This window comes from Periplaneta americana, chromosome 10 (genome assembly GCF_040183065.1).
Source record: "Periplaneta americana isolate PAMFEO1 chromosome 10, P.americana_PAMFEO1_priV1, whole genome shotgun sequence".
NCBI classification, from domain to species: domain Eukaryota; kingdom Metazoa; phylum Arthropoda; class Insecta; order Blattodea; family Blattidae; genus Periplaneta; species Periplaneta americana.
The window spans coordinates 32,817,581-32,830,468 of record NC_091126.1 but is presented as its reverse complement, the minus strand read 5'-3'; the positions used below and the strand labels follow the sequence as shown (position 1 = coordinate 32,830,468).

Below are 12,888 nucleotides of genomic sequence, written 5' to 3'. Positions count from 1 at the left end.
TAGTTGAAAGTTACTAATTTAATAATTATTTCAGACTAAAAAATTAACGAAAAGAAGCAACTGGAGCCTTCTTTGCTTTCTGACCCAGTCCAAAATTTCTGTTAATTGTGATATGCTTTCCTGAAATTTTTCTTTAATTGACATGAAGATTGGAATAGAATTCGTGTTCGAAGTTTATTTATTTTTATTAATTCTTGGACAATGCAAAATATCCCTAAAGACGCAAATAAACAGATTTGTTATTTCAATTTACAGCTTTCAGAATAGATGCACTGAAATGTTACAGACGATGCATGTAAGCACTTCCTTGCACCAAGGTGAGAGTCAGTCTAACACATGCATGTAATTTATTAAGCAAATTTAGGCTTTCACGGTGATTGTGTTCAGGTACAGACTTCTTTGTATTCCACCATGTGCGGGAAGTTAACATCTCCAATGTTTTGGAACTGCATACAGGCTCCATCTTCCGAGAGTATAGTAAGACCTGAAGGGTCACCTACTCTTGTTTGGCCCGTTACCCCTAGCTACTCTAGACAACTGGACTCAGTTCCGAAATGTTGGAGATGTGTTAAGTTCCAGGACAGTCTGCTTCTCAGTAAATATGTGTTTTTGTGTGTCTACATGCATGTGTAAACATTTTAATGACCTGTTTCAGTGTCAGTTAAGTGAAATATTGTATATGAATTTGGATTAGGTATGTGATGCCTGTCTATGGGAATGAAAAATTTTTCATTACGATTAAGTTATAATTCTTAGAAATTCGTATATATGCTTGACAGATTGTTTTCAAAGTTTTGAGTGTAATACTGAGAATATTGTTTCATATACGAGGGCTATTCATAAAATAACTTCCGTTTATTTTTTACAAACCTGTCAATGACGTTACAGAATTGGGTTACAATAAGTATGAAAGTATACACTCTCGTTTATTTTTCCACATAGTTTCCAGTCACATTGAGACACTTGTCGTAGTGTTTGACGAGCTTTGAAATTCCGTAATCGTAGAATTTGGCTGCCTGCGACTGAAGCCATCCTACGATGCTGGTTTTCAATTCTTCGTCATCGTCAAAGTGCTTTGAGCCAAGTCACATCTTCATGTGCATGAAAAGAATATGGTAATCATTAGCTGCCAAATCTGGGCTATAGGGAGGGTCATCCAATACTTCCAAGTTGACCTCTTGCAGTTTGGTTGCAGTACGACGTGCAGTATGTGGTCGGACGTTGTCATGCAGGAAAATCACCCCAGAGCTCAACATGCCACGTTTGTTTTTAATGGCCCTTTTCAAGTTTGTTAGTGTGTTACAGTAATGCTCAGCGTTAATTGTGGCATTCCTCTTCAAGAACTCCACCAGCAAAATTCCTTTTCTGTCACAGAAGACAGTTGCCATGAGTTTTCTCGTGGAAAATGTTTGATAACACTTTGTGTTTTTTTTTTTTTTTCGGGGAGTGATTATGGCCCCACTGCATTTAATGAAGCTTTGTTTCTGCATTCACAAACTGCACCCAAGTCTCATCTCCTGTCACAATCTGTCGTAACGCTCAAGAAAGGACAGTGCTGCTCCCATCAGCTGAGTCTTTTCTTTCTCAGAAAGGAGTTTAGGCACCCATCTGGCAGAAAGTTTCCAGTAGCCCAAATCTTCGGTAATCATTTTGTACAGAAGAGTACGAATAATCTGTGGAAAATCCTCACTAACCTCCGACATGATGAACCTGCAGTTTGCTCTAACCCTTTCGTCAACCAAACGATTCAGATCTGCATTCATGATACTCCGTCGACCACTTCTCTCTTCATCATGGACATTGGTTTGCCCATTTTTGAACGTACGGCACCATTGTCTTACACCACCTTCACTCATTACGTCTGGCTCATAAATTTCACAAAGTTGGCGATGTATTTCACTAGTTTTACAGTTTTTGGCCACGAAATCTTATTACAGAACGTACCTCACACCTGGCGGGACTTGCGATTGCAGCACATATTTTGACAGCACGTGGCTCAGAGAAGAACAAAGACACGACCTTGACTCTACCGCTTCTCTACTCGTACTACTTCAAGGTACACTCCAGTGCAAGAGCGGCGCCACTGTCTCTGTATATGAAAACGGAAGTTACTTTATGAATAGCCCTCGTATGTATTGGATTGTCTCACCATCTATCTGGGGCAAAAGGGAAAGATCGAGTAGGAGGTACTCACAGTGGAAAGGTTTGGTATTTTCAGAGATATGTAGGAATGTTGTTTTAGACAATTCATTTGACAAAATTGTATGCAAAGTAGTGGTTACTTCAGTTACTACGTAAAAGTTGTGATTAGCGCATATGTGCCATATATTTGACATCTTTTCATGTGGTATTAAAATTTGTCTATTATTATTAATCAAGCATTTTCTTGTTTATATTATTTGTATGACTAGTGCCAGTGATTTTGTTCTGTGGAATAAATTGTTATATTGAAAGCTAAAAAACTTCGCAGAATAAAGTCTAATGTTAAGTGAGTCGATGAGGATAACAAAAAGTGGTGAAAAACATGGTGGGGGAGACGAGATTGATAGTGATAAGGAAAACAAGCGAGTGAAGAGAAGAAAGTGTAAGCTATGAAGAGAGGGTGGGAGTGATCAACGAAAGAGGTAGAGATCAGCACTGATAAGACCAGCATTACTAAGATAAGAAAAATGACTGGTGAATAGTATTTTTCGACTTAATGTGTGGCCAATATTAGATTTTCTTTCTCCATTTGGTGATTCTTCTTATACTTCAGGAACTATGTTGAAAACTAAAGTTCTTTATCTTATTTTACTAATAATATCTTCATGGTTAGGACATAACCCTCTTGCATACACACAAAATGTATAGTACATCTAACAATTTTTTTGTTGAAATCATTAAGTTTGGTAATTTCCTTGGAAGTTATAGCCTACATAGTCTTCTTGCTAAGAATGTAAAATGACATCATCCCTTATGCTACTTCTGGTTATTTCACGGTACTGACATATCAATCATTTTGCTAATTTATCTTTTGTACTTTCTAAATTTTGTTGTGAAATGCCGTTGAAAATGATTTTTGATTTTTCGCGTCTTCCTTCATAAAATCATGTATAGGCTGTGGTTTGTCCCCTGTAATTTTTAGCTCAACGAAAAATATTAATTTTTCCCTGTCTGGCTATGTAATATTTTACCTTTTCATGGTAACAGGAGGCATGGTTGCAGAAATCATGTAGCATCTGTGATTGGCAAACACACATCATGATACATACATGTCCAATGCCATTTCAATACATACCCTACTGTATGGTCTAGATATATTTGAAACAAACTAAAATCAAATGGCTGTTTAATTTTCTCAAAAAGTTAGGAGTGACATATGGAATATGATAATAGGGGCTAGCAAGACTTGTTTACTGAGCTGCAAAGTGAAGGAGAAATATCAAAATCGATAGTGCTGCCTATATTTCTTAACCACATTTAACATTGAGTGTAGAGTTTAGAGTGATTTGCTAACTTTCTCTTCTTTTCTCTATATGAGCATCTTACCATAGTCTAGTATATACAGTCGCGAAGTTTGGGGTGATTTTTTGCATTTCTCGCGATAGTTGCTAGTCGCTTGGAGCGCTGTGTGTACTAGGAACAATAGACTGTGTCACTGCCATTGTAATCTAATACAGGCCGTAAGGCAGATCATGTGACTCGCTTAACCCGATCACGAAGGGCGGCGTTTCAACCATATAAATTAATTGGAATGCATAAAAAGTAACATATATTTCTCTAAAATGTAGTGTAATTGCATTAATAAAATTTAAAAAAATGATTAGGAGACACTTCAGACATAATTCCTTGCGAGTTAAGGTGTAATATTATTTTTGGTGTGAAAATTACGTTATTCGTATGTGTAATAGACCTACCTGCCTTTATTTCGATTAAATATTGCGAAATTATTGTACATTCATTTATGCACGATTCAATAATTTTCAGTTGCACCGCACGATATGTTGAAATTATAGGTTATGTTTACTGTCCCAGTTGCCCCTTTCTGTCTAATTTTAGTGGTCTCCAATGTCCTGCCATTCATATGGAAATATTATAAGTTATGTTTACTATATCTTATATTCCTAAATTCACAATTATACATTATAATTAAGCATAATGACATCGTACATACACTAATTTCATAAGAGTGGTATGATAAATTTTCTGTCTTTATCAAGGAAGGTAGATGTGCTATGTTAAAATCACAATATAAATTCTTTTTTATTAAACCTCAAAATAGCTTCCATTCTAAACTTAAAATATTGATGCGAAAAGATTATGTTAACATGTAAAATTCTCTTCACATTAAAATAACACAGTTTTGTAATTATTTCTGCAACATAGGCTATTATGCAACAAGAAGTAAAGGGAACTTATGGACACATTACACTAAATAAAACTTAGCTATGATATGCATTAAAGTTATAATATAATCATTCACTGAGCTCCATACACTTAAATAGAAAACCCGAACATATATTATGGCCTGGTCTAGATCGAAAAGGCATTGACTGTGCCGTATTTCACATTGTTGTGAAAAGTTGTGTAAACTGTGAAATGTTCGTTATCGGTTGTAATAACTGTAAATGGCTAAAATACAATAATTTGAGTAATAATATGGGACAAGGAGATGTTTGTTGCACTATAAATTCTAAGAAAAAGAGGTCAGAGTTATCCTTCCGAAAGATCCAGGAAGGTGAGTTTATAAAATATAATATATACTTTATGAAAATAATATATAAACCTTATGTATTTCGTATTTCAATAGTGGAAGGAAGGTGTTAATTTTTCAAACGAACACGATATCAAAAGTACACAATATATTTTATCGTCTGCTAGGGAAAGTCTCTGTGATGAGGCGATAGTAGCGATCCTGGTGGCTAGCAACTATCTATGGATGCATATTTCAACTGTCTATGTTTGCATATTTAGTAAGTATTGAGCTTCGCAACTGTATATACTAAACTGTGATCTTACCTACGTAAGAATTATTTTTTTTTTCATGTAGATTTTTCATGGTTGATGGGATGTTTTGTTGCAGGTGTCAGATGGAGCAAGTGTAATTGTAATAGGAAAGCTCGGAAGTCTTGAGAACCCTCTTGCCATTATTGGTGGTAACTGTTCCCTACAAGGATATGATTATGAAGGCAATGATCCTTTTTGGACTGTCACAGGCGACAATGTGTGTTCACTGGCTCTTCTAGATTTTGATCTTGATGGAGAAAATGAGGTACATATGTTGTTTATTATACTGCTTTACTATTTATTAAGCATCATTTTATGGAATTGACATTGTGCCATATTGTGGAGGAAACTGTGTGAACTGTCTCACACATACTGTATGCACTTGTACGGCTTCCTGAACAAGAATGGATATGCAATGTTTACCAAAATTATTGCTCTGATTTCTCTATGGTTTATTTAGGAAAACATGTATGCTATAGGAACGTAAATTTTCAATATAAAGATAATTATCTCTCCAAGTTTATTGAAAGTACCACATACAGTACATGTCCACACTTGTGGAATAACGGTTAGCACGTCTGGCCGCAGAACCAGATGGCTGGGGTTCAATTCCCAGTCGAGGCAAGTTACCTGGTTGAGGTTTTTTCCGGGGTTTTCCCTCAACCAATATGAGCAAATGCTGGGTAACTTTTGGTGCCGGACCCCGGACTCATTTCACCGGCATTATCACCATCTCATTCAGACGCTAAATAACCTAAGATGTTGATAAAGCGTCGTAAAATAACTTACTAAAAAACCACATACATATGTGGGCTACCACATGCACATATGCAAACTGTTGTTATAAAATGGCCCTGTTGAAACCACAGAAACCTTCTTGTTCACTGAGTTATCATTCTGTCATGATTGTCTAACATAATTTTCGACGCGAATTTCAATGGGATCCACTGTTGCGAATTTTCATCTGACAGTGACAGAAGAAATTAGAAAGGGAGGAGTGTCTCTGTATGTGCAAAAGGACTGGGTGACAGTCCACTTCCAATGAAACAGCAGAAGCTATTTAGCAAGCCGATAGAGCGTTTGGAGTTTAGATAATACCACTAGGTATATAGGCATCTTCTTAGCAGATATCCCCCACTTTGTAATAAAAATAAAATAAGTTAGTTACGTATTTTCTAACGTATATAAAATAACAGAGGTAAATCTAAATACTGTAACTAAGCATTGCTTCAAAATATAAACGTTTAATTTTGCTTATAACTAGACTTATATTTTAGTTCATTTGTATTTCCAGTAACCGAATAATTGGAATAGATTTACTTTTATTTTATATACGTTAGAAAATGCTACACAAGTAACTTATTTTAGTTCTATTACAGAGAGAGGAATTCTACTAAGAAGATGCCTATATACCCAATGGTATTTTTTAAACTCCGAACTCTCCATACCAGTATAACTGAAGCAAATCATTTTATAGTGCATGTAGGCAACTGCAGGTTTTGTGAACAGTGTAGATTCAAGCTTTTTGGTGGTGGGATTTATTATCTCATGATAAGTTACAGTCTGTGGTACACTTAACCTGTCTGCTGTCTTAGGCAGTTTATCATTTTGTCTTTTATTAGGATGCATATTAGAATAGCTTGAAAATTGACATTATTTTTTATATAATTCTTCCAGAGTTTTACTGATGCACACAGCACATGCCAAGAATGCTGACACACCATGCAAAGATAGTATGCTAGTCCTTGAGAAGTAATTGCGAGATAATTATTTATTAGGAACTTGTGATGATGTATAGCATTTTGAGAGACTCAGTGTATTATTATGTATGTATTTCACTCAATGTGGTAACCGTTTGCTTAATTTTAGCTGTTAGTTGGCTCTGAAGATTTTGACATAAGAATATATAAAGAAGACAACATTATCAATGAACAAACAGAAACAGAAGCAGTTACTGCACTTGCTGCCTTTCGTGGAAATAAATTTGGATATGGCCTTGCTAATGGAACTGTTGGGGTGTACGAGAAATTGCAGAGAATTTGGAGAGTTAAGGTAGGTTACTATTAATACAGGGTGATAGGGGTATAACTGCATTAATTTTAAGAACAGTATCTTTAGGTTTTAAGTAACCAAAAAGTCAAATGTCATTTTGGTATTTGAATAATGGGGTAGCCGAAAAATAAAATAATTTGTGTCTGAAGTGTGAATCCCATTTATGGTAAAACTATTGGGTATTGACACACGTGAATGGTAAAATATCAACGTGAGGAACAAGCCGAAAAAATATTCCTTTGTCTTTTCTTCAAAAAAGACTTCATTTATATAATTACATACAAAATTAACTGATAAAAACGCATTTACAGTGTGATTGAACCTTCATGGAAATCTGGTATCGCTGCACTTAAGGGTTGCTTGTCACGTGACATAATTAGGAACATTAAAGCCAGACGTTTGAAATGGGCAGGGCATGTAGCATATATGGGCGAATCCAGAAATGCATATAGAGTGTTAGTTTGAAGGCCAGAGGGAAAAGACCTTTAGGGCAGGGGCGTATTTTGCGGACTACCGGGGCTACCGGTGGTAGCCCAAGGAAATTACAAAAGAAAAAGTTTATAATATAACATAATGTAATAATTTTGTATTACCGTATTAGTTTTACCACAGTAATTAAAATTAAAGTAATTGTTAGATTTATATGCGCTCTCTGCTCTCGAAAAGAAACAAGTTGTCAAGGCGGCATCACTGGAGAAACCGCTGCTATGAAGGGTAGCCTGTGACCGTTCCGCTCACGTCGCACAACTCCCCGTCCCCCCGCTCTCTTCTGTTTCCATCGTGCAGTGTAGGCGGGTGAGTTGCCGCTCTCGTGATTGGTTTCTTGGAAGGTGCGAAGCAACAATATGCTTAATACGCTAGCTCATTAATGTGATTGTGTTCTTGCAGTGCAGTATTTTAAATTTGTGATTTGTTCGAGTGTCTAAGAGTTATATTAATTGTGAATTATTAAGTTTTTAATTGTGAAAAATATGGCAGAACAAGTTTCTGGAGAGGTTTGTGTTGAAAATGACTGTGTAATAGAAGGTTTATTAAAAGTGCCTTTTAACCGTCATACATACAACGAGAAAGTTGAAATTGTGAAAATGGAAAGACCAACTCCTGAGTTAAATTTGTCCATGGACGTAAAAGAAAAACAGCGTGAGTACACACGCCATTTCACTTCAACATCATATGGTAAGTGGAATTGGTTGTGTGGTAGTTCTAAACTGTCTAAACTATTTTGCTGGCCATGTTTGTTATTTAGCCGTGAAACTAATGTGTGGTCAAAAGAGGGGTTTTCTAATATGAACTCCCTTTGAACGGCAGTCCTAAAACACGACAAATCAAAAGCTCATATTTATAGTAGCATGAACTTTGCAAACTTTGGGAAGACAAGAATTGATTTACAGCTAGATAAGCAAAAAGTTCTACACATCAACCAACACAATACTCTTGTGAAAAAAAATCGGGAGATTTTACTGCGTCTTATTAATGCAGTCTGCTTTCTAGGAAAACAAGAATTGGCTTTTCAGGGTCATAATAAGAGTGTGGAATCAGACAATAGAGGAAATTATATTGAATATTTAAGTTCCTTAAGTGAATTTGACCATTTACTGGCCAATCATCTTGAGAGTTCAACAGTATTCTGTGGTACTTCTCCCGCAATTCAGAATGACTTAATATTTGCTATAAGTGGGGTTATGATAAAGAACATAAAATCTGAAATAGAAGAAGCACCTTTTGTGGCCATTGTTGTTGATGAAACAAGTGACTGCTCTAATCAGAGTCAATTGTCCACTGTTTTAAGATACGTCGACAGTACTGCCAATGTTCAAGAACGGTTTATAGGATTCACAAATGTCAGTTCGGGCAAAACTGCTGCTGCTTTGTTTCAGCATGTGGAAGGTGTTATAGCAGAATACAATGTCGGCAATAAGTTAATTGCACAGACATACGATGGTACTTCAGTTATGGCGGGAAATATTAATGGCTTAAAAACAAAAGTTCAAGAAAAGTATCCTCAAGCACTATTTGTCCATTGTTACAGCCATGTTCTCAATTTAGTTTTGCAACAAACTACTTTATCCATTCCAGAATGCCGCATTTTTTTCAAAACACTGTCGGGTTTAGCTGCATTTTTCTCATCATCTCCTAAAAGATCAGAAAAACTCAAGGAATTTATGAAAAAGAAATTCCCAAAAGTAGCACCAACTAGATGGAATTTTACATCTCGGCTTGTAAATACAGTAAAGGAATACAGAGAACAACTGACTGCTTTCTTTGAAAATATCATTTGTAATGACTCTGAAGAAAACTGGGATGATGATGTAATTGTGCAGGCTCAAGGATATTTGTATTTTTTTCACACAGTTTCAGAATATATTTCTTCTTGAAGTCTATGCTAGAGTGTTCGCACATACAGATGTGCTCTACAATATTCTTCAGACAAAAAGTCTAGACATAGCATACTGCTTGCAAGAGGTATCAAAGTTCAAACATACTATATCCGAGTTCAGACGTAGTGGGTTTCCGTCCATATGGAGTAATATGGAAAATGAAAATTCTTCAGACAATACAATGGAACCACCATTAAAGCGAAGAAAAGGAGATGATGAATTGAAGTACAGGCAGCTGTACTACAGCATACTAGATCGTATGCACATGGAAATTACTGACAGATTTTCTGATTATGGAAAGCTTCAGTTCACACATCTTCTAGATTCTCAAAAATTTTCTGCTTATAGAGAAAACTTCCCGAATGAGGCACTAAACAAATTATTTCAGTCCTATAACAGTCACTTTGATCAAGTATGTTTGAAAAATGAATTAAGTGTAATATATTCAGCAGAAGTCTTTGATTTTTCGAACAAACCTATCCATGAAATATTATCTGCCATATATGGAAACCAGCTGAACCAAGTTATTCCTGAAGTCCTTAAATTGGCAACATTAATTGTGACAATACCAGCTACGTCAGCATCGGTAGAAAAAACATTTTCTGCATTGAAGAGAATAAAATCCTACTGTAGATCAACTCATACACAAGAACGTTTATCCGGCTTGGCACTGATGTCCATTGAAAAGTCAATGTAATTTCAATGACGAAGTCATCAAAGTGTTTTCGTCCCAATCAAGACGTCTGAAATTCACATAAATATGTAAGGAATTTTATTATAGGGTTTTTAAAATATATTTTGTGTAATAATAGGGTCAGTGGTAGCCCAGACCCTTAAACCAGTATACGCCACTGCTTTGGGGAGACCGAGACATAGATGAGAGGATAATATTAAAATGGATTTGAGGAAGATGGGATATAATGATAGAGAGTGGATTAATCTTGCACAGGATAGGGACCGATGGCGGGCTTATGTTAGGGCAACAATGAACCTGCGGATTCCTTGAAAGCCATTTGTAAGTTGTTGTAAGTGAAGATATAAATCTCTGCAATGCAAATTCTTATGAAGTGATATGGTTACCTGGTGTTTGAATAATTTAGCAGTGATTGATTCTATTGTTACAGTCAAAGAACCGTGCAGTGTCAATTTATGGCTACGATCTGAATGGTGATGGTGTGGAAGAACTCATTACTGGTTGGTCCAATGGCAAAATTGATGCCCGTAGTAGTCGAACTGGAGAGGTTATTTTTAAAGATAACCTAAATCATTCAATAGCTGGGATTGTTGAAGGAGATTACAGACTCTCAGGAAAGAATGATCTCATCTGTTGTTCTGTGGAAGGAGAAGGTAAGTGGTAGAATTTGAGTCTTATATTGAAAACTTTAATAATCATTGTAATTATATCTGGTTAAAAAAAATATTTATTTATTTATTTATAGTGCGTGGATATAACCTTTCACGACAAGTGAGCATGCGACCTAACATACCAGCAGGTCACGTGAATATAGAGACAGAAGCTATCAGAGATCTCTTTACAAAGAAGCAGGCTCTTTTATTAGAGCTTCGAAATTATGAAGGCAACAGTCAGTTTTCGGACATTGGTGCAGGAGAATTGGGACAGCAGTTTGCTGCAGCAAACCAACATATGGGAATTATACCTGTACGTATGTTTCGCTTTTATTGTAAGCTGTGTGAGAAATTTAAGTAGCTGCTTGATCTTTTACATTTTGATTTAAAAAATTAAATCACTTTTATGTATAAAATGCACATTCTCTGTTACTTCTGTTGATTTTATTCAGGCCTTCCTACAGCACTGTTGATGTTAGTGACCCTTGTTCAACACTTGAAAGAGAATTTCTTGTGGAAAGAAATTATGATGACTTTGATAGTAATATGTTGTGCTGTAGTGGTTTAATAAACTGTTAATGCAAGTAATATAAATGGCTTATAAGAATTTGCACAATTTATCTTCAACATCTATCTCAGTATTGTGTAGGCCTGAACTCCCTTTTTGAGAATTGGAGTTGTGATATTTTCTTCCAATCAGTCGGTATTTTTTCATGACTACAAATGGTTTGAAATAGATTTTATATTTCGTCATATACATTTTTCCTCCCTTATTTTATTCACTTTTCATTTTATCTGTGACAGCTGATTTTCTGCTTTTTATGTTTCTTATTTGCCTTTAAATTTCATCTTTTTTTCTTTTTAATATGTAATTATTTATTAGATGTTATACTCAGTGTTTTCCTGCAATGAATAAAGTTGTGTAATGTATTTTTTACATCTGTTGATACGTTGTATAGGTTCATATATTCATTTGTGTCTTTTATCTGTTCTTTGTATCTTTATTAGTATCTGTATGGCATAGAAGTCCTATTCTAATTCGTAAGAAAATTTGTCCCAGAATTCTTATTTCAATTTTCTAATAAAATTGTTGCTACTACTTGATTTCTTAGCTTCTTGTACACCTCATAACCTTATTGCTTTTTGTTTGTAGATATTTCATATGTAGTTTTGTCTTATTCTCAGTCATTCCCTTTATCTCTTCCTTAAACCATGGAGTCCAGTGTCTGATATTTTTGTCTCGTAATGTTCTTGTACATAGAGATTCTTTAGCTACACATGTTATAGCAGTTTTTAGCGTATTTCACGTTTTCACTTCATCATTTTTACTTATCTTTGAGATTTCTCATAGTTTACTGCATAAAATATATTATGAGAAATTAATATTATTATTTACCCCTGCAGTTGTTGAGTGGTCAGACCTCTGACCTGTCATGCAGGCGGCCCAGGTTCGAGACCCGGTCGTTGAAAAATCAATAGTGACACTTGTGGCAGACAAGGTCGCAGTTGTGGTTTTTCTCGGGGTTCTCCCGTTTTTCCCCATATTAGGCATTTACATCATTCCGTCACCATTTCTCCAATTCGTCATCATTCCATAGCGTTCCCCGATGGCCAGCTGGCGACGCATGGAGGGGGCTGGCCTAGGGACGAGAGGGTTGCCTGCAGCAAACCTTAGTGTAGTCAGCCAGTGTGGGCTTGGGAATGCGCCTATCTTGAGGGTTAGCGCAATAGACCATAACAGGTCACATTGCTGGGCCACAGTGCCCCCCCCCGGCCCCAAATTCAATTCACTTCAATTTTTTTTTTTTTTTTTTTTTTGAGTGACTGATAAATTATTTTTCATTACGTTCTGCCTTTCGTTGTGAAATGTTTTCATTGCTTTGTTTTCCTTTGTTTCTAAATTGGATGTTGACTCTGAGTTTGCTTACCAGGAAATTGTGATCACTTCCAATGTCAGAGAATGGGGAGACTCCTATGTGTCTAAGGTTTCTTGTGGTTATATTTTCCTACCTGTTAATATACAATTAATAGCTGAATGCCCACGAGAGTTTCCGATTTTTTTTTTAAGGGGGAGGGAAGTGTTATTAATTTTCAGCCACAATTTTCTGCATAAAGTTCCAGCATG

General features: G+C 35.9%; 1 protein-coding gene across 8 annotated transcripts in view; it reads left to right on the top strand.

Moving 5' to 3' along the window:
• Positions 1–12,888, top strand: part of LOC138707571 (BBSome complex member BBS2-like) — a 64,209-nt gene that overhangs the window by 10,264 nt on the left and 41,057 nt on the right. For all 8 annotated transcript variants that reach the window (XM_069837158.1, XM_069837159.1, XM_069837160.1 and 5 more), the window contains exons 4-7: positions 5,063–5,251; positions 6,856–7,038; positions 10,541–10,763; positions 10,856–11,076. In XM_069837158.1, coding sequence (XP_069693259.1) covers positions 5,063–5,251; positions 6,856–7,038; positions 10,541–10,763; positions 10,856–11,076 — 816 coding nt within the window. The remainder of the gene's footprint in view (positions 1–5,062; positions 5,252–6,855; positions 7,039–10,540; positions 10,764–10,855; positions 11,077–12,888) is intronic.